Source organism: Eriocheir sinensis, chromosome 67 (assembly GCF_024679095.1).
Source record: "Eriocheir sinensis breed Jianghai 21 chromosome 67, ASM2467909v1, whole genome shotgun sequence".
Lineage (NCBI taxonomy): Eukaryota > Metazoa > Arthropoda > Malacostraca > Decapoda > Varunidae > Eriocheir > Eriocheir sinensis.
Window position 1 is genome coordinate 7,512,066 of NC_066575.1, and position 20,894 is coordinate 7,532,959.

General features: G+C 45.5%; 1 protein-coding gene, 1 long non-coding RNA gene and 1 other non-coding gene across 27 annotated transcripts in view; 2 read left to right on the forward strand and 1 right to left on the reverse strand.

The window, feature by feature from the left end:
* Positions 1 to 20,894, forward strand: part of LOC126988037 (galactoside alpha-(1,2)-fucosyltransferase 2-like) — a 147,167-nt gene that overhangs the window by 20,964 nt on the left and 105,309 nt on the right. For 5 of the 25 annotated variants that reach the window (XR_007741400.1, XR_007741401.1, XM_050845786.1 and 2 more), the window contains exon 7: positions 1,755 to 1,911. The exons of 13 other annotated variants lie outside the window; for them this stretch is intronic. Coding sequence is in view for 8 of the 12 variants with exons in the window: in XM_050845786.1 (XP_050701743.1) it covers positions 1,755 to 1,911 (157 nt within the window). In the remaining 4 variants the exon portion in view is untranslated. Of the gene's footprint in view, positions 1 to 1,754; positions 1,912 to 5,413; positions 5,759 to 11,919; positions 12,079 to 13,089; positions 13,176 to 16,196; positions 16,299 to 18,179; positions 18,337 to 19,141; positions 19,416 to 20,894 lie in introns of those variants that run through there. 7 more of the 25 variants (XR_007741402.1, XR_007741403.1, XM_050845804.1 and 4 more) reach the window with 6 other exon arrangements.
* Positions 2,250 to 20,894, reverse strand: part of LOC126988041 (uncharacterized) — a 122,158-nt gene continuing 103,513 nt past the window's right edge. Inside the window, exon 3 of the long non-coding RNA XR_007741405.1 lies at positions 2,250 to 2,889. This is a non-coding gene — a long non-coding RNA (uncharacterized LOC126988041). The remainder of the gene's footprint in view (positions 2,890 to 20,894) is intronic.
* LOC126988078 (small nucleolar RNA U3) lies at positions 3,988 to 4,182 on the forward strand. The gene has a single exon (XR_007741444.1). It is a non-coding gene; the product is annotated as a small nucleolar RNA U3 (small nucleolar RNA).

Genomic DNA, 20,894 nt, shown 5'->3' on the forward strand with positions numbered 1-20,894 from the left:
CGTTCTCTCTTTTGACCCGTAGTCTTCCTGAGAACCTCAAGAATTCCCCGTGCAGTGACTGCTAATCTCACTCGAATCATAGTCACTCTGGGGTCACAAGTTGTAGCGTTAGTCTCGAGGCTAGAGGCCCACACCACTGACGGAGGAAAAGGCGGAAGACCAGGCAAGTCCCTGCGGTATGAGTACCTGAACTCCACCTTCAGATACTCGATGCAAGGCAGGAACCATGTTGCAAGAACTCAGCGCCAAAGGGTCGCCAAGCTGCCTTGATAACATAAGCAGATTGAAAGACTCAATTCCTCTCTGCGTCTGTCAGTAGCGTGGGCCTCTAGCCTCGAGGCGCACGGTACACCTGGTGACCCCGGAGTGACTCTGATATGACTGATAATAACGGTCACTCTCTAGGGGGGAGTAATGTAGTGACCGCTGTTTTCACTGGCTCCGTCAGTAGTGTAGGGCTCTTGCCTCCAGGCTCATGCTACACCCTCCGTGACGTGTAGTCTTAGGTTTTATACGTTTCTTTAGCCACTCACTGCGGACCAGAGCTCTGAGGTTATCTTATCTAAATTCATTATTGACGTATGTCAGTCTAGCAGGGCATCATACAGTTGTCAATTAAAAGTTTCATATTCTTGCACAGAATGTTTGTGAAGCTTTTTCTGCCTTATGATATATATATATATATATATATATATATATATATATATATATATATATATATATATATATATATATATATATATATATATATATATATATATATATATATATATATATATATATATATATATATTGCCTCTGACCAGCCTCAGGTCAAGAGCAATTAGCTCTGTCTTTGTGGCTGTGCTTTCCTTCTCCTGCTGCTGCTGCTGCTGCTTCTGTCCTTTCCCTTGTGCTGCTGCCCTGGGGCTTGCTGTGGCTTACTGTGTCAGCCTGTGCTTCTGAGGCTGTGCTGTTGCTGCTGGTGGTGTCGGTGTTTCTGTTACGGTCAACGCCCGGCTACTTGGTAAGTGTATATTTTAGTATTTTTACTCATAACACTTTGCCTTGTCTTGCTAGTCGCTGTTTCCAACACTGCCTCTTCTCCCGCATCAGTGCACACATACTTTCAGTACCTACGCATTCATATTATTTAAGCATCTCCGTGTTAATTGTTAATAGGCGTGCGGTTGTTCTGGCCTGTAGGTAATTTCCAGTGTCGACGAAAAAAAAAAAAACCTGGTCGGAGACGATAATTCCCTGGGGAAAGAGGATTTACAGGCCGCGTCCCCCTCATCCGCGCCCAGACAGCAGAAGACATGCCTTCCCGTCTTCAGACCTGCCCCGAGTTCCGCCTACGCCAGGCCCCACACTTTTTCCGTGTCAAAAATTTAAAAACAGAAAAATGCAGATGCTGGTTAACTCTCGCATAAGGGGTTTCGACAGTATAGGGATGAGCATGAGTAGAAAGTCGTGTGCAGCGGGGCCCCGGGAGGGGCCCCGCTGATAACTATTTCCCGTGTGTAGGCTATGATATATTATCCTCGAGATGAGACACGCTGGGAGACGGCAGGCTGCCAGGCCACAGTGATTCATACACGAGACTCGGGCGCCAGGACTGTAGCTGCGCACGCCACATCACGCATCCCGTCCTTTTCAGAACCTCTCCAGTTGCTTACACCTCCAAAATCTCACCGATTTTGCTCATAACACTTGCGTTGGACTCAGCAACCCTCAATGGCATGCACAACATCCTCGTAATTCACCTTTTTCAGAGCTTCTTCAAGTGCACTCTGCCGGGCCCTGCGTTCTTCCAGTTGGCCATGAACCATTACCGCGCCACCCTGAGGAACCCCGTCTTCGTGGTGGCCTCAGACGACCTGTCCTACGCGCGGCAGCACCTCAACACCAGCACGGACGTTGAGTTTACAGGTGAATAGACTCTCTCTCTCTCTCTCTCTCTCTCTCTCCTCTCTCTCTCTCTCTCTCTCTCTCTCTCTCTCTCTCTCTCTCTCTCTCTCTCTCTCTCTCTCTCCTCTCTCTCTCTCTCTATCTCTCTCTCTCTCTCTCTCTCTCTCTCTCTCTCTCTTCTCTCTTCTCTCTCTCTCTCTCTCTCTCTCTCTCTCTCTCTCTCTCTCTCTCTCTCTCTCTCTCTCTCTCTGTCTTCTCTCTCTCTCTCTCTCTCTCTCTCTCTCTCTCTCTCTCTCTCTCTCTCTCTCTCTCTCTCTCTCTCTCTCTCTCTCTCTCTCTCTCTCTCTCTCTCTCTCTCTCTCTCTCTCAGCATAATTAGAGACAAAATTGTGAGTTACCTCGAAAGCCACTCATTAATTGGGGATTCACAACATGGCTTCCGTAACAAAAGATCCTGCCTGTCAAACCTACTGACCTTTTATAACGATCTCTTCTCAATTTATGACGTAACCAAATCAGTGGACGTAGTCTATCTTGATTTCCAGAAAGCGTTTGATAAATTCCCACATCATAAATTACTTTATAAATTAAAGCAAATAGGCATTGACGGTCAAGTAAACCAATGGATCGCGAATTGGTTGAGCAACAGACAACAAAGAGTTGTGATTGACGGATTTAACTCAGAGTGGGCGCCGGTCACTAGTGGCGTCCCTCAGGGCTCGGTTCTTGGCCCAGTGCTCTTCATTATTTACATCAACGACGTGGATGTTGGACTCAATAATCGCATTAGTAAATTTGCAGACGACACAAAGATTGGTAACTCGGTCCTCACTGACGAAGACAGGCAAAGCCTCCAAGAGGATTTGCACAAAATTTCAGCTTGGTCGGATAAATGGGAGATGCCCTTTAACGTAGACAAGTGCCAGGTCCTTCAAGTTGGAACAAAAAATAAGAAGTTCGATTACGAAATACGCGGCGTTAAACTCAAAAGTTAAGGACCTGGGGATTAAAATCGCGTCAAACCTCAATTTCTCACATCAATGCATCGATGCAGCAAATAAAGCGAACAGAATGTTGGGCTTCATTAAAAGAAACTTTTTATTCAAAAATAAAGATGTAATACTTCCGCTCTACAATAGTTTAGTCAGACCCCACTTGGAATATGCGGTACAGTTTTGGTCTCCCCACCATGCAAAGGACATTGCTAAACTAGAAGGTGTTCAGCGTCGAGCAACAAAAATGATCCCTTCCTTGCGCAACAAATCCTACGAAGAAAGGCTTTCCACCCTTAACATGTTCTCTCTTGAGAAACGTCGCCTCCGAGGAAAACTGATCGAATGTTTTAAAATACTTAATGGTTTCACGAATGTAGACAGAACAAAATTGTTTATGATCGATGACACTTTGCGAACGAGGAACAATGGCACAAAACTCAAATATAGACAAGTAAATTCAGACTGCACCAAATTTTTCTTCACCAACGTTGTAGTGCGAGAATGGAATAAGCTCCCACCATCAGTGGTCCAGTGTAACACGATTGACTCCTTTAAAAACAAGCTCGACTGTAACTTCCTTGAACTTAATATTAACTAGAGTAGAAAAGCAACGTTTTGTGGCCATCTGATTAATGTAAAATCACTTACGTTTAAGGACAGACCACCTAGTCTGGACCATGGGGTCTGTGTGGTCTGATTTTCTATGTAAATTCTCTCTCTCTCTGTTTTTTGTAATTTTTTTCTTAAATAAAATAATCAAACAAGAACTCGTAGAAGCAGCAGCAGCAACAGTAGTAGTAGTAGTAGTAGTAATAGTAGTAGTAGTAGTAGTAGTAGTAGTAGTAGTAGTAGTAGTAGTTAATCCAGTTCCGTCTCAGAAAATATATTGCCGTCCGGCGCCCCTCACCCTAATTGTCGCAACCCGTGCATTCGCCTCAGCAAACACATAACTGGTATACAGCAATGCTAAATACAACAGTATTCATCGAAGAAAAATAAAATATATTGTATTTGCACTTCTCTAAACCTATGAACACATACAACAAGTACGTATCATCTGTCTGATGACACTTACACCGCCCACCCTCCGAGCAGCCACACCTCACCTGGGTTTCATAGAATCACTTCTATAGTATGACAGCCAAGTTCCCTGCCCGAAACTTGGAGTGCCCTCACGCCACGACGACGAGGCTTGTCCGGCCCTGAGCGGGAAGCTGCCCCGTGACCTGGTCAGGGGCTTGAGGACCGTCCACCACCCGTTCGTGGGGCGTGGATGGCCGAGCACAGGCTGAGTGGTGGAGGACTATAGAGGATCTTCCTTTTTTTGATACTCCAGAACAGCGCCGAGACTCACACAGCGGCACTGCCAGGCGGCGACATCACGCGTCTCGCACACTCACAAGCTGGCAGGCAGGCGTGGAGGGACTCAACAGGGAGGTCTAAGGCAGGGTTTGCTCGTTTAATTAAGACCACAGCGTACACGGCAAGTCACAGTACACAACACACAATCACTTGGAACAGAAACAAAGCACAAAACTCCTCAGTCCATTACACAAGCAGGCACACACAAGGCGACGCACGAGGCTACTCCATTTCTCTCCCTTGCCGTCCACCTACTAACTCAGGGACAACTGCACGGGCCGACCCTCGCACACCTTTTTATACCCGCCCATAATTGCACCATCCACAGCAAGCCATTCTTGTAACGGGCTTGTCGGGGGGCGTTTAAAGGGTGTTGATTAAGACTTCAGCTTCCTTATGGCGAATTATATTCGTAACCTTTATGTACAAGAAGCGTCGGAGCGAGAGCGACTGTCGTATGTCAGTCGGACTCTCGTGAAGGAGTGACGAGTTACAGGTTGGAAAATAATTGTTACAATTGGTCACGTATGTCAAGGTGACCTCCGCGCACCATCGGAGTGCGAAGTATACAAAACTGAGACGGTAAACACTGACGGACGACATTGCTATAAGGTGGCGTGATCTATCTGTCGTGGGTTTTTTTCCATTGACAATTGTGTGCCTAATTCGTGGTGATATTAAATAATAATAATACATTTATATCCTACTATAACTGTTTGCATTAGTCAAATGAGCAACTTTTACACAAGTCAAATCAGCAACTATTACATCATATACAAACACACAAACAACAAACACGCACATTTGTAACAATAAAATAAAAACATAATACCTGTTACATGTATTCACATGTTTAGAGAAAGTGTAAAGAATGTATTCTATCGTTTTTCAGTGAATTCTGTTATCATTTGCTTTGATGTATATCAATTATGTGTTTGCTGAGAGGAATGCACGGATTGCGGCAGTGTGGGAATTGGAATTTCTTTCCTGAGATGAAAACAATGGAGTATAGCAGTGGTAGTTGTTATAAAATAGCAACAGAAAAAGCTATTGTGGTAGTACTTGTTGTTGTAATTATTTTTATTTTTACTGCCCTCCTTTTTTCCTTCTTTTCGTCTTCTTTTCTTCTCCTCCTCCTCCTCCTCCTCCTGCTCCTCCTCACGCAGACATGAAGACGGCGGCAGAGGACATGGCTTTGCTGGGGTCCTGCTCCCACTCCATCATGACTGTGGGTTCCTTCGGGTTCTGGGCATCGTTCTTCGCGGGCGGGCAAGTCGTGTACCCGCTGATCACAAACTGTACCTTGAAGCCCTTCGTTCACCCCGACCACCTGGGCCCGCGAGGCTACGAGAACTGGAAGGCCTTTGATACGGACGGCGGCGGGCCAGTGTAGGGCAGGGCGTGGCGTGTTGGGCTGACACTTTGTTATAGCAAGGGAGGCAGCTGAAGGATAAAACAAAAAATAATAACAAAAAAGCCCACTAGGCACTACTCCAATAAAAGAAAAAAGTGTGAGTGGCCAACTAGAGAGAGTGCAGAAGCGGGCTTGCAGACAGATTCTGGGCAGTTCTAACACCAACTACGAGAACGCACTCACCCAGCTGAATCTGCCCACCATTCAGGACCGATACCACATAAGCCTAACCAAATTCGGCAAGTCCTTCCTCCGCAACCCCCGCCATAAAGACCTACCCCCACCCGCCATACAAGACCCACAAGATACCACAATATTCTCGTCCCGGTCAAAGGTCGCACGGACAGATACCTGCTTAGCACAATATCGGAACTTATAAAGGCCATAAAAACCTCCATGATCACATGACCCTTCCACTCCAACACACACACACACACACACACACACACATCACCCTTCCCCACTTCCCCCATTACTCATCACATAAATCTCATTGTACTTTGTGTATTTTCAGCCTTATGGCTGCCAACAAATGAATAAACCATTTATTTTATTATTATTATTATTATTATTATTATTATTGTTGTTGTTGTTGTTATCATCATTATCATTATTATTATTATTATCATTATTATTATTATTATTATTATTATTATTATTATTATTATTATGTACATATATACAAATAGCGAGAGAGTTCTCTCTCTCTCTCTCTCTCTCTCTCTCTCTCTCTCTCTCTCTCTCTCTCTCTCTCTGAATAAAAGTTTCAATCAATCTCTCTCTCTCTCTCTCTCTCTCTCTCTCTCTCTCTCTCTCTCTCTCTCTCTCTCTCTCTCTCTCACACACACACACACACACACACACACAAAGAAAAAAAATTATTCCTGAAACACTCGCCTTGACAAGATAGGAGATGAAGTGTCGATCAGAGTTATTGGTCGTACACACACACACACACACACACACACACACACACACACACACACACACACACACACACACACACACACACGCAAAGAATAAATATTTTTCCTGAAACAATTGCATTAACAAGACCGGTGATAAATTGACACACACACACACACACACACACACACACACACACACACACACACACACACACACACACACACACACACACACACACACACACACACACACACACACTGCAAGTTTATGAGATTGTCCACAGAAGGAAAACATACTGAATATGCAAAGGAAAGAAACTGCAATTAGTTATTTTTTTTACGTATAAGTAAAGTTTTCATAAAAAAAAAATTTCTAGTATGAGGTGAGAATCTGCCGATCGAAAGCTCCTCTGAGCTAGTAAGGCCAAAGCCGCGTCCACCATTCCTTGACCCTGGGCGGTCTTGCACAGCCTGCCGCTCCACAAACAAAAAGGCGCTCCTCCCCCGGGGTACGAGCGCGACCCCCTCCTGTCCCGTCCTGCTGTTTGTATGCCAAGGCTGTGTCCTGACTTCCGGGAACGTGTGAACGACGTCCTGCAGAGATAACTCTCTTTACTAACACCTTCATGCATCAGCCCTGTTCGCAATGCCCGCGGGCACAAGCGAGCAGTTTGGCTGTTGACGGGCGTATGTTTGTGCCCGCGGGCAAAGGAGTAAAATGCTTTCGATGGTGGATGAGCGATTTCGCCAACCAGTGCCGGTAACAAGGTAAAGAGAATCTCTTAACCTTGCCCGGTAATACATCGCTGCTTGACACACGAGGACACATTTTTTTTTCACTTTTCCTTTTCTTTTTCACACACATGGCAATAATGATTGTTACACAGTGCTGGCTTCTTGAAGCTCTTTCCGCTACGTCTAGTGGTCGTGCCGCAGACACTGCCGTGTGGACGGGAATACAAGTTTGCCCGCGGACTAGGCCTTGTGAAGGGGCAGAGCCCACCAAGAAGTGTTAGATTTTAAGCGCGTGGCCTCAAGGGTGTAACCACACTTTTCATCGGGCGTTTTATATCATTAATATGTCTTTCACAAAGTCACGTAATGTCCTTTTGTGTGTGTTAGTGAACAAAACTGTAGAAGCTGCATGCATTAAAGGATCGTCAGTAAGATCAGCTCTTTCGGTTTTCATCTTTGAGTTACTTGTATAGTGGCAGGAGGCAACGTCGAGTATGCTGACTCAGCGTAAGAAACATTATTGTAGGGTTACTTCTTCCTTCCCAGCAGCTGCTAAGGTATTCGGCATTTGCCCTTGACGACAGCCCCCTAAGGTCATCCAACTAACATGGAACGCGGCCTCACTCCTGTGGGTGGCTGCACAAGAGTGTGGCAGCTAGTCAGAACATCACCTATTCCGCAGATATCTTCTCTTATAAAGCAATGAACGGTGCATTACTATTTTTGTTAACGAAACCCACGCGCACCTGTGCTGCGGAATTGCACAGGTGTATGTATAATGTTTGGTGAAAAGTAAAATCGTTTGTAACGTGGACTTGTCAGGAGAGCGTGTGGCTGCACCCGTGATTGTGTACTCGTGGCCAGCAGTTGCATCAACATTGCCTCCCTGAGAAGTGGACTTGACGGTGGTGCGTTGCACGAAGTTGAGGCAGACGCCTGAGGAGCTGCCTCCTGAGATGTGGAGGTGTGGTGAGTGGATCATAGTTTCCTTCCATTACTCCTCACCGTGTCCTTTCTTTTCTTCTTTGTCTTCTTCCTCCCCCTCCTCCAATGTAGTTCTGATATCGGCCGTAGTTGCTTCTCGACCAGTCCTTTCGCCACTGGAACAACCTTCCTGCAGAAATAGTCAGTGCAAAAACGACCTTTCAGACCCTTTAAAATTGCACTGATCTGCTGCATCAAGAGTAAACTAAAGGTACCCGGGCGTACGTACTAAAGTGCCTAAATCTCTTCTGTAGGGCACTCAAGTGGCTGACGAAATTATTAGAATCCCTAAAGCAGGCACCTTAATAATGAATCAACAGGCGTTCTGCTGCCTGCTCCTCCATGCATGTTTTCTCCTCCTCCTCCTCCTCCTCCTCCTTTTGCTGTCACTGCTCTTCCTTCTCCTCCTCCCTTTTCTCCTCCTTTTCCTCTTCCTCCTTCCCCTCCTCCTCCTCATTTATATACATGTTTATCGTTTATAAGTCAGTCAGTTGTTTCGTACTTCTTATCTTTCTCATTTCAACGCCAACTCTTTCTTTTCCTTAATGTTTCCCAGCTTAGTCCTTTTCCTCTTTTATCCTCCAGTTTTTCCCTCTGTTCTTTTCTCCCTGAAGTCTCCTCATTCCTCACATGCCTCCCATCATTACAGTTCTGGTCTCCTAATTACAGAAAGGACATTGATTTACTGGAAAGGATTCAACGACGCGCCACGAAAATGATACCAACCTTAAGGGCTCAACCGTACGAGGAACGACTCAAGCGACTCAATCTCTTTACATTAGAGAAAAGACGCCTACGAGGAGATATGATTCAAGTCTTCAAGTATCTGAAAAAATTCAATAACGTCGATTACTCCAATTTCTTTGAATTGCAAACCAACCTAAGAACTAGAAATAACGGTTTACCCATTCAGTCTAGTCGATGTAACACAGACATCGGAAGGAGTTTCTTTTCAAACCGAGTCATCCGTCACTGGAACAATCTTCCTTCAGAAGTAGTAAATGCGAATACTATCAACTCCTTCATATATAGAATCGACCGTCACTTCGCTGCGTCGGGAGTAAACTGAATATTGAGTTGCTTTCATCTGCTCCTCAATATCGAGGCGCTTTCATCTGCTCCTCAATGTCGAGGTGCTTTCATCTGCTCCCCAGGCCCCAGGCTGTCGAGCAGATTAAATCACCAAAGCGGGCAACCTCGTAATGAGCCAATAGGCTTTCTGTTGCCTGCGTTTCCATGTTTCCATGTTTCCTCGTCCACCGCCGCGGTATGCATGTGATCTGTGTGCCTTGAGACGTGTCCAAGTGTTGTCAATGTTTTGTCACACGCAGAGCTTAACGTAAAAATGGCTTTACTGCCCCCCCCCCCCTGTAAACTTCACATCTCCTCTCTCACTAAATCAGCTTCCTCGAGGTTGGGCGTTCTGTACCGTCTCCGCCAGTTCTTCTCCCCCGCACAGCTGCTATCCATATACAGGGGCCTTGTCTGCCCTCGTATGGAGTATGCATCTCATATGTGGATGGGCTCCACTCACACAGCTGTCTTGGACAGAGTGGAGGCTAAGGCTCTTCGTCTCATCAGCTCTCCTCCTCTTACTAATAGTCTTCATCCTCTTAAATTCCGCCGCCATGTTGCCTCTCTTTTTATCTTCTATCGATATTTTCACGCTGACTGCTCTTCTGAACTTGCTAACTGCATGCCTCCCTCCCTCCCGCGGCCTCGCTGCACACGACTTTCTACTTTAGCTCATCCCTTTACTGTCCATATCCCTTACGCACGAGTTAACCAGCATTTTCACTCTTTCATCCCTCACGCTGGGAAACTCTGGATGCTGGAACTCTTCATCTGTATTTCCTCCTGCCTACGACTTGAACTCTTTCAAGAGAAGGGTATCAGGACACCTCTCGTCCCTAAATTGACCTATCTTCCGGCCACTCTTCTTGACTTTTGTAGGAGCAGTGAGTAGCGGGTTTTTTTTTTTTTTTTTTTTTTTTTTTTTTTTCCCTACTGTAAAAAAAAATGCTGTGTCTCATGTCTCTCGACAGTGGTGGAGCCCTTCACTTTTCTTCGGCTGCGGAATGGTGTGGTCGAAGGTGTGCTTGGTCCAGAGCCTCTGCAGGTCACCCCCCGGGGCCCAGCGACCGCAACTCCACTCTCAGTCACGGCCTGGAAAGGAGACAATGCGACCACTCAAAGCACAACGACCACAACGTCACACCCAACCATAGTCAAGAAAGGAAACAAGGTGACCACTCAAAGCACAACGACCACAACGTCACGCCCAACCACAGTCAAGAAAGGAAGCAAGATGACCACCCGAAGCACAACGACATCAGCGCCACGCCCAGCCACTGTCAATGAAAAAATCAAGGCCACCACCGTGAAGAAGGAAAACCCCTTTAAGAATCAGGTGAGGTTGAGAACTGTTATAGTCGCTTATCTGGATGGGGCTGACCCCAGCGGCCAGTATCAAATGGAAATACTATAGCAGTTCACCTCATTTTGCTCATTATTTTAAATTATTTGTCATTTATTGTCCATGTAGTCGCCTAACATAGTACCCAAAGCGGCTATCGTCTCTAGTCGCCCCTGGACTCAGGAAAGCGCGAGTCCCCAGCTGAGAACTTGGTCTCCATCACACCCCCACGGAGCATTCCTGTGGTGTCTCCAGCCGACTAGCGCACGACTCTTTAGTTCACCCAGCCACTTGCCTCCTGTCAGCTCCCCTGTCCCTAGTTATGACTACCCTGGTGTTGTCCACTCCACTTTTTTCTACATAGAAGGTTTGCCCCGGAGGCTCAGTTGCATCTCGCTTTGTGAGAGTTGCAACAAGAGAGGAAGTTTGAGGAGGGGAAGTTGCAACAGAGAGTGGAGATGGAGGAGAGGAAGTTACAGTACGAGGTGGTGGAGCGGTAGAGGCAGCATGAACTGGAAAAGCCCCGATTCATTCGTTATTACTTCAGGCACTACCACTACCACTAACATCATAACATCAAATCCATAATATCAAACCTTCTTGACACGCAGGTCCTCCTTACTAAATGGCCCCCGAAGGTAAATTATCCCCTGATGATGTTCAACAATAAGGGTCGCCTCGGGAATCGCCTCAACTAGTACGCAACCTCCCTAAGATTCCAAGCCGTGCACAAAGGGAACGCAACGGTCGCCACCTCAAGAGACACCGTGCAGCTACTCATGGAACTCCTGGACCCCACCTACCTCCCCCTGCCCGTCGTGGGTGAGAGAGAGAGAGTTTTTGTGTTTGAAAGTCAGAGCACGTGGGTGAGGGATGGATGAAGCGTGTTTGTGTGTGTGTGTGTGTGTGTGTGTGTGTGTGTGTGTGTTTCATCATGGTCTGATCACGCTCTGAACTCGCGATCGCCAGACAACTCCATTTTAGCTTGTCTCAATTGACGGATTTTTGGGTACGGCTTCAACCTCGCATCACACCCACACACACCCGGGAGGCGGGACTCAACGCTGACAGACACCCGGTACCCAGTTGCTGCGGGGTGGACAGGGGACAATGCTTAATTTCTCACTCAAGTTGCAAGTAAAGTCACATAACAACGAAGGCTCTAATACGGAGCAAACCTAGCCTACACGATCCTCTTCCTCGTCTTCCTTACAGAGAACAGCCTGGTGAGCAAAGCACTGGAGAAGAAAACGTTTGTGTTAGTGAGTCCGAACTGGGGGAAGTCCGACTTTGTGACCCACCTCGAGCCCACTTTCCAGAAGGCCGAGAAGGAGTTCCGAAAGAACCACGAACCGAAGTTGTACTCTTTGGAAGGTGGGTTTTGAGAGAGAGAGAGAGAGAGAGAGAGAGAGAGAGAGAGGAGTTTTGATTATAAAGTTTCTGTAACAAGATTTTTGATATTGCTGCGTTCCGTTTCATCTTTTCATGTACATATTAACCTCACTACGTGCTCCTTCTAATTCATTTGTAAGTTTTGTTTCTATCTTTTTTTGTCCACTGTCTATTTTTGGCAGTAAATTTGAACGTAAAAGTGAGGAGCTGTACTAAACTATTATGCTTTTTCTTCAAGGCTGTGTCGCTTTGAAACTGTTCCTATGTTGCTCCCCTTCTGTCCAGCGGTATTTAATTAACCTTTTCTTGGGATTACTTTACTGTCAGTCTATCTTCAACGAGGAACTTTTCAAATAACAATATCTTGCTTCTTATCCTTTGTCCTGCCAATCCCAGCATCGTTGTTGGTCCTGTCTTCCCTAGCCTTCTTTACCTCACATTCTTCTCTCTGCGATATTTGCTACTTGTGACTTGTCCCCTTATTAATTTTATCTAAGGTAATCCATCACATTCTTATGCTATGCTCCGGGGTACCTCACACTCTTCTCTGTGATGTTTGCTACCTGTCCCTCCATTAATTTTCTCGAAGTTAATCCATCACATTCTTATGCTATGCTCAAGGGTACCTCACACTCTTCTCTGTGATGTTTGCTACTTGTCCCTCTATTTATTTTCTCGAAGTTAATCCATCACATTCTTATGCTATGCTCCGGGGTACCTCACACTCTTCTCTGTGATGTTTGCTACTTGTCCCTCTATTTATTTTCTCGAAGTTAATCCATCACATTCTTATGCTATGCTCCGGGATTCTTCAGCTTCCCTACACACACACTACACCCCAACTTCGGGTTCTCTCTATTTCTTCCGTGCCAGCTGCCCTTCAATTTGCTCGTTTTCTATAATACTCCAGAAAGTTTTTAAGGCTAGCTAAGACTGATTACTGGTGCTCTGATGTCCCTGTTTGTTCCTTACGGCACTTCTCTTCCTCACCAGGATTCCCCAACCGTATGTGGCTGCTCGCAGGGCACCACGACACCATCCGCGCCGCCTTCAGGATCGGAGAAGACCTGAGGCAGAAGGTTTGGGCTCGGCAGTGGCCAGCATTCGTCCTCCTTTAAAATTTCTGCTTCTGCTCCTGTTGGTGCTACTACTACATCTACCACCACCACTAATAATAATAATAATAATAATAATAATAATAATAATAATAATAATAATAATAATAATAATACAATTCTTCTGTTTCTACTGCTATTTAACTAATATTTTTACTACTTCTACTACTACTACTACTACTACTACAACTACAACTATTACTACTACTACTACTACTACTACTACTACTACTACTACTACAACTATTACTACTATTACTGATACTCCTACTACTACTACTACTCCTACTACTACTACTACTACTACTACTACTACTACTACTACTGTTTGATTACTACTACTACTACTACTACTACTACTACTACTACTACCTATACGGGCCTCCATCTATTAGAATTGCGTTGTGAGTGGTATATTCTCTCATATCCTTTCACAAAGCAATTCATTGGCCCCACCCCGCCAATGACTGTGGCCGACAACCATCTTTATTTAATATTACAAACTTTACTAAACATTTTATTTTTAAGCTAACAGAGCTTGTGGTTGATACGACTATCAACCACCGTCGCCTCAAATTCCAGGTCAGCAATGCCGGTGGTTTTGGGTGCAGGTGACCTAGTTCCTCTCAGGCAGACCAAGGCTGACCTCAGGAGGGAGAAGGACAGCCTGCATCTCATCCAGGCGACCACACTGCTTCTTGGCTGTTGTTTCTTATCCGCCATTGTTTCGGCGAGTCTTGCGTAGAAGCTCTCCGCCCTTGGTCCCATCCCTCCTGCCGTCGTGAATACTACCGGGGTGAAGGAACCCTGGGTCCACATTCTGTATTCTTTCTTCATATGCACTGTTCTTCTCTTGTTCGTTTCTTCTGTGGGCTGCATCAAGGGTCAGGTCTCTGTGGCAATGGGCCATGGTATCAAAGATCCTTATGTCAAAATATGCCCTTTGTCCACGAGTCCAAAACCCTCTGGCGCTAACATCCATTCGTGCTTCGTTCGAAACATTAGAGGTGCGTCTGCCGAGGTGTTCGTCTTGCAGAGGGAGCAGCATGGGTTCCACAGTCACGTCGTGGCAGACTTCTTTCAGCATCTGAGCTGTTACGTCTCTTACTTCATCATGTCTCATGCAGACGAAACCTCCTCTCTTGCATGTCATGGCATGATTTTGGTTGAAGGGTGAGCCACAGTTACACATGTTTGGGAGCCCATCCACTGGCCAGCCATACCTGAGGATAAGGGCGTCAGTAAATTCTTTTTTGTTTAAGTTGAAGCCTTTTGCCCTGATAGGTAGTGTGGTTAGCCAGTTTGAAGCGCCCACTTCCTGTGCAATATCTGTCCTCCTCCTTGTGTCTTCTGGGAGTTCTCTCATTTGGTCACTCAGAGTGTCTCTCTGTTTTCCTTCTCTGTTTATGGAGATTTCATTCCTTAGTGACCTAATATCTTGAGGGTTGTCTTCTCCCCTTTCATTTTGATTGGTAATATATCCGGTCAAGGAGGCTGTGATTCGGATTGAGTTCCCGAATTCAGACTCAGCCAGATTTTGCGGGTTGGTGATGCCGAGCCCACCCATTCTTGGCGGCAACTCCAGCAATCTTCTCTCCTGGTCACTGGGACATCTCCCATTTGCTATCGCCGGTATGAAGGTGTTTCTGATAGCATCTTCCAGAGGTTTTAGTAACGGAGCAACATCAGGAACTGTCCTCATGAGGTAGTTCCATTTATGCTTGACACCGTACGTAAATGCTGCGTAGGCTGCCTGCGGTTCTGTTTTGACGATCTCGCTCAGTCTCTGCAGTTCGGACTCCCAGCGCTTTACAGCCGTTTTCACATATTCGGTTCTGTATTCAGCTGTTCCAATGGCTGCCCCGAGGTGTCTTTCTCCAGTCACTGACAGTTTCACGTTACTGCCCTGGAATGCTGTTTTGACCCGATCGTATGCCTCTGGTTTTACAATCACCACAGACTTCGTGGCGCTGGGATGGTACCCTATTTTAGGGCCGTGTTCATTGACGAGGTCCCACCATTTCCTGAGGTCTGCAGACTTTCCTACCCCGGTGAGGTCATCTGCATACGCCACCTATTTGACGTTGGTGTTTTCATGGCGGATGATGTCCTGCAGCTTCATCATTCCCAGGGCAAACATTGCCATGGCCACTGGGTCCCCCTGGGTGGTGCCCTCTGAGGATTGTATGGCCACCGGGTCTCCAAGTCGTTGGTCATTATGACTGCTGATGAACAGTCTGGCAGGTTCCTTGTATGTATTTTCAATATATTGGGCGAATATAGAGCACTTGATTTTGATGTTGTGCAGTGCTGTTTCCCTATTGATGTTGTTGAACGCATTTGCAGCGTCCACCATCAACACCGCCTCGCATTCTGGGTCTTCGAACATTTTCCTGACGGCGTGAATGGTAGCTTCACACCCAGCCTGCTGACCCGCACACACTTGGAGGTTTCCCACCGCCTTCCTCACGTCGTCCTTCACCACCTCCGTGACAGCCTTGCCTATGATCCTCCTGACTACTACCACCACCACTACTACTACCACTACTACTACTACTACTACTACTGCTGCTGCTGCTGCTAACAACATCAGCACTACAATTATTCGTAGTAATAGTTATGACAATGATAATAATGTGATGAGTTCAACTAAAGAAAAACAAAACAAAAAACAAGTAGCAGGAACATTACCTTATCCTACGCTACCTTTCCTTACCTTACTTTAATTTACCCTTTATTTTCATAGTCTACCTAGCTTGTCCTATCTCCAGCTACCAGCACTCTATCTCTACCTTCTTTCTTTCGTTCATCTTTCCCTCATTCATTTTCTTTCATCCATCTTCTTTCCCTCGTCCATCTTCTTTCCTTTCATTTTCCTTTAATCTCCACCATCTTTCCCTCATTCGTCTTCTTTCCTCCATTCCCTTTTCATCTCCTCCATCGTTCCCATCTTCTTCTTCTTCCCTTCATTCCCCTTCCCGCCAGGCCGCACGGTTCCTGGAGGGGGTGCGGCAGAAGAGAGGGCGTCGAGACATCACCTTCGTCGGCTTCCACATTCGGTGGGCGGAGTACACGCAAATGATAAAGGTACACGTTGAGCCAGGTCTAATCGTCTTATCTTTTGTTCTTTTAATGGAGCACCGAGTTTTCGTGTTTTGTGTAATATTTAACTGTATTCGTTGTTCAGCGCGCGTTGAGATTCATATAGGTCTCCATCAGCCAGTTAGTTATTTCGGTGGGTAGGCTGGGTTTCCACTATGCCGTTTTGACGGTAGCCGTCATCTTTTATGACGTCACGAACCTCCTCGTGTTAAAAAGCCCCGTTCACACTGTGCCGACACTGGGCCACGACAACCCAGCGATTCGGGGCATACGAGGTCTTGGGTGTGAAATATTGATGTGAAAGGGTCTCACGTGGTCGGAAAAAGGCCTAGAAACGATCGCCGCATGCTGATTCGGCACAGTGTGAAGGGGGCCTATAAAAGTCTTTGGGTTGTCGTGGCCCAGAGTCGGCACAATGTGAATAGGGCTTTAGTGTTATTCCTAACCGCACCAACAGAATCCCTGAATGTCGTGGCCTTCTTTTCGATGTGAGGGCCGACTAGCTCCAGAAGGTCACCGAAGGTGGCTGGGGTCATCCGATAAGCTGCGTGGACAGAGTCTCCTTCAACCATCTCCTCTGCCTCCATTAGAACCTTATGACTACCACGAAGCGGCCTCTCCAGACACAGTTGGCGTGTCCAGAACCTTCGCCTCTTCCTAGCTGGCCTGTCCTCTGGTCCAGCAGCAAGTACAAAGGCAGCAATCAAGAAGTCGATGTCGTCCATGCGGTCCAGGTTTTCTTTGTCAACAAGCGTCGTGACGGGCAGACGACATCCACTTCCTCTGCGCCGAGCGATCTCCGTTTTTGTGGCGTAATTTTGGCGTCTTTAATTAACGTTGACGGCCACCGTCAAAACGGAATAGTGGGAACCCGCCATTAGTAATAGACCATAAGCATCGACTTTTCTCCTGATCTTCTTATACAGTTATTCCTTGGATCTCGCTTTGTGACACACCTTTACTTCATGGTCACACTTTCCTAACACCAATACCTCGGTTCACTTATCTGTCTATCTACCAACAGATCTACCTGTCTTTATCCATGTACGATCCTTTTAATAATGCCTAAAGGAATGGAAAAGAGTGGGAGAGCACAAATAATTAGAAATACTACTGCATTCACTACACATCTATCGCTCACAGTCTTCAAAACGTCTATAATTGCACTTTGCAACATTTTTCCAGCACTGTTATTTATGCTTAACACAGCTGTACTTACCATTCCCCGCCATCACTAATTCTACCTATTTTATTTGTGTTCCAGACCTGTACAAGTGCATTCAGTACCCATTTCATTCTCACTCTTCAGATATTCTTTTCGTATCTTAAGAACAACCATTTCTTATATACTTGTCTCTCATAGCTTTTACATCTTCCTCCGAACCACTACAGGTGCTTTCATAATATTTTCGTCCCTCGTCTTTCTCAGAACTTCAACAGTCCACTTATTACTAACTTTTATCTGGAAAGTTAAGCACCTCTCTTCAAACCACTACGTTGCCTTCACCGCTCATTTCTAACTTCATTTGTTCCCCTTTATGACTTCTACGTTCTCATCAGAGCCTCAACAACTGCTACACCACTTGCTGCTATTCTCAAAACATCTTCAGTTCCACATGCTAACTAAATCTTCCTCACTTTTCTCTTATATCTTCTACGTCTTCCTTGCTCCAGTGGCACATACAACATCCTTCTCTTTCCCTCATCATCTGCATACACCACATCTTCCCCTCCTGCCATTCTCAAAACTTCCTCTTCAGTTACGCACACCTAAATCATTCTCATTTTTCTCTTATAATTCCTGCGTCTTCTTCAGATAACTCCAGTGGCATAATCACTCGTATACATCTCTCTCGTTTCTCTCAGACGTACTACAAGTGCAGTGTGCCGGGGCCTGCGTACTACGAGTCGGCTCTGAACTATTACCGCGACAAGCTCCAGAACCCGGTCTTCGTGGTGGCCTCCGACAGCCCGACCTACGCACGGCAACACCTGGGAGGCAACAAAGATGTCGAGTTTTCAGGTAATTAATTAGTCTTGTTATACGCGCACGTATGACACACACACACACACACACACACACACACACACACACACACACACACACACACACACACTCTCTCTCTCTCTCTCTCTCTCTCTCTCTCTCTCTCTCTCTCTCTCTCTCTCTCTCTCTCTATATATATATATATATATATATATATATATATATATATATATACATATATATATATATATATATATATATATATATATATATATATATATATATATATATATATATATATATATATATATATATATATATATATATATATATATATTTTTTTTTTTTTACACCCTACAACCTACAAGTGGTTAAAAAAAAAGAAAATGTGTTGGTAGCAGTTTTAGATGAGCCACAGTCGGAGGCCGTGCATCAAGTAGACAGAGAATTATGAGCTGTCCGCGACCACATACACTCAGGTACATCTGTCAATGACGAGTGACACGTGTGTTAACCTTTGCCTATATTAAAATATTGCTGCGTTGGGTACCAGCACGTACAGTTGCTACCAAAAGTTACGCGCTATCCGCTTGGGGCGCCACTTGTCCCTCTGTTACAAGTTTTCCACAGGGGAGCGCGGGAGTGTCCTCTCTTTACTATATACTCTGGAAGTAGCAGTAGTAGTAGTAGTAGTAGTAGTAGTAAAGATAGGAGAAACAATAGAGTTCTAGTAGTTTTTTTTTCTTTTTAAGTTTACTTAATTTCTTTCCTCATTTTTATTTTTGCTCCCCTCCTCCTCCTCCTCGTCCTCCTCCTCGTCTTGCTGCTCCACCTTACGCAGACATGAAGACTGCGGCAGAGGACATGGCGTTGCTGGGGTCCTGCTCCCACTCTGTCATGACTGTGGGTTCCTACGGGTTCTGGGCATCGTTCTTCGCGGGCGGGGAAGTCGTGTACCCGCTTGGCGTCAACTGTACTGTGACGCCCTTCGTACACCCCGACACTCTGGGCCCGCGAGGCTACGAGAACTTCAAGCCCTTCGATATGGACGGCGGCGGGCCAGTGTAGGGCAGGGCGTGGTGTGGAGGGTGTGGCGTGTTGGGTGTGGCGTAAAAGTAAATTATTATTATTATTATTAATATTATTATTATTGGTATTATTTTTATTATTATTATTATTGGTATTATTATTATTATTATTATTATTATTGGTATTATTATTATTATTATTATTATTGGTATTATTATTATTATTATTATTATTATTATTATTATTATTATTATTATTATTATTATTATTATTATTATTATTATTATCAATATTATTATTATTATCTTTTTTTTTTTTTGAGATCCATGACAAGCCACGAAGGAAAGAAAACAAGTAGACTCAAACAGAGTCCCCTCGATGAGCAGACGTGGATATGAAAGATGAAAGACACTGACATGAAGAAGAAGAATGGAGAAATAGGGTGACAAAAACAAGTGGTCAGCGGCCGGACGTGTAGATTTTGGTCATCCCGAGCACCCGGGTTCAAGTATCAGCACAAGGCGCTAACAGTGTTCAACAATTGCCAGGTGTCGGAAGATTGCCCATCACTCCTAACCTCAGCGTCTACGATCCAGAGTACCGGCGAGGGACAGTATGAACCAGGCTTATCATATAATTATCACGTCAGCCATTTGAATTAGAACTCGCCTGCGCCACTAACGGGCCGGGGCCATCCACCATTCTCTCAAGAGAGCATACCGGGGCTAAAGGCAGCACATAAGAAGAAAATATTTGTGTTAATGGGGCCTGATGCACTTATATCCGTCAGCATGGTACATTTCTGTACTGCTCAGACAACAGAGTATTTTATAGAACCCTTTGATCAAACTCCCCGAGGCAAGTACCAACAGGGTAATAATAATCTCCATGGGCGGGAGTTGCCGTGCTCACCGGGATCCTCAAAACAGGAGGCTGTGGAAGAACTACTGAAAAAGAACTTATGATCTTTTTTTGTGCAAGTTTTTTTTTTACGTCGCGGCCTATAGCGCCGGTAGGCTTCTTCCCGGTGGGGCCTGATGGTCGGCCCAGCCCGTTCTGGCGCAGGCGAGTGTTTATAGTGGCGCCATCTTGCATTGGCTCATGTTGCCCTCCCGGAGCTCATCTTTAATCCTAGAATCTAGAGTCCGGGTTGATAGGTGGTCTTCTGGACAGCATGTGGGTAGTTTTATGCCACTCGGCGGCGGCTGAAAAATCCCAGCTTGGTGGCACCGGGCGGGGATTGAACTCGCGTCCTCCTGAACGCGGTGCTGTTACTCTGTCGATTCAGCCACCGCCTCCCCAACGACACTTGACAACGTTGTACTCCAACGTTGTCAAGTGTCGTGATATTTATACAAAATCTTTGTTATTATCATAAAAAAACGAAACAATCTTAACACTATGACCTTATTGGATTACCCAATTATTTAATTGAATTCATTTAAAGGTAGTTAATAGCTGACATATGAGAGGAAGCGAGAGGTGTTGAAAGTGTGTGGCAAGGTGCGGGGCTTAACTGACCCCGCAGCCGCCACACACCACCCGCCAGTTTCTCGTGGAAATAC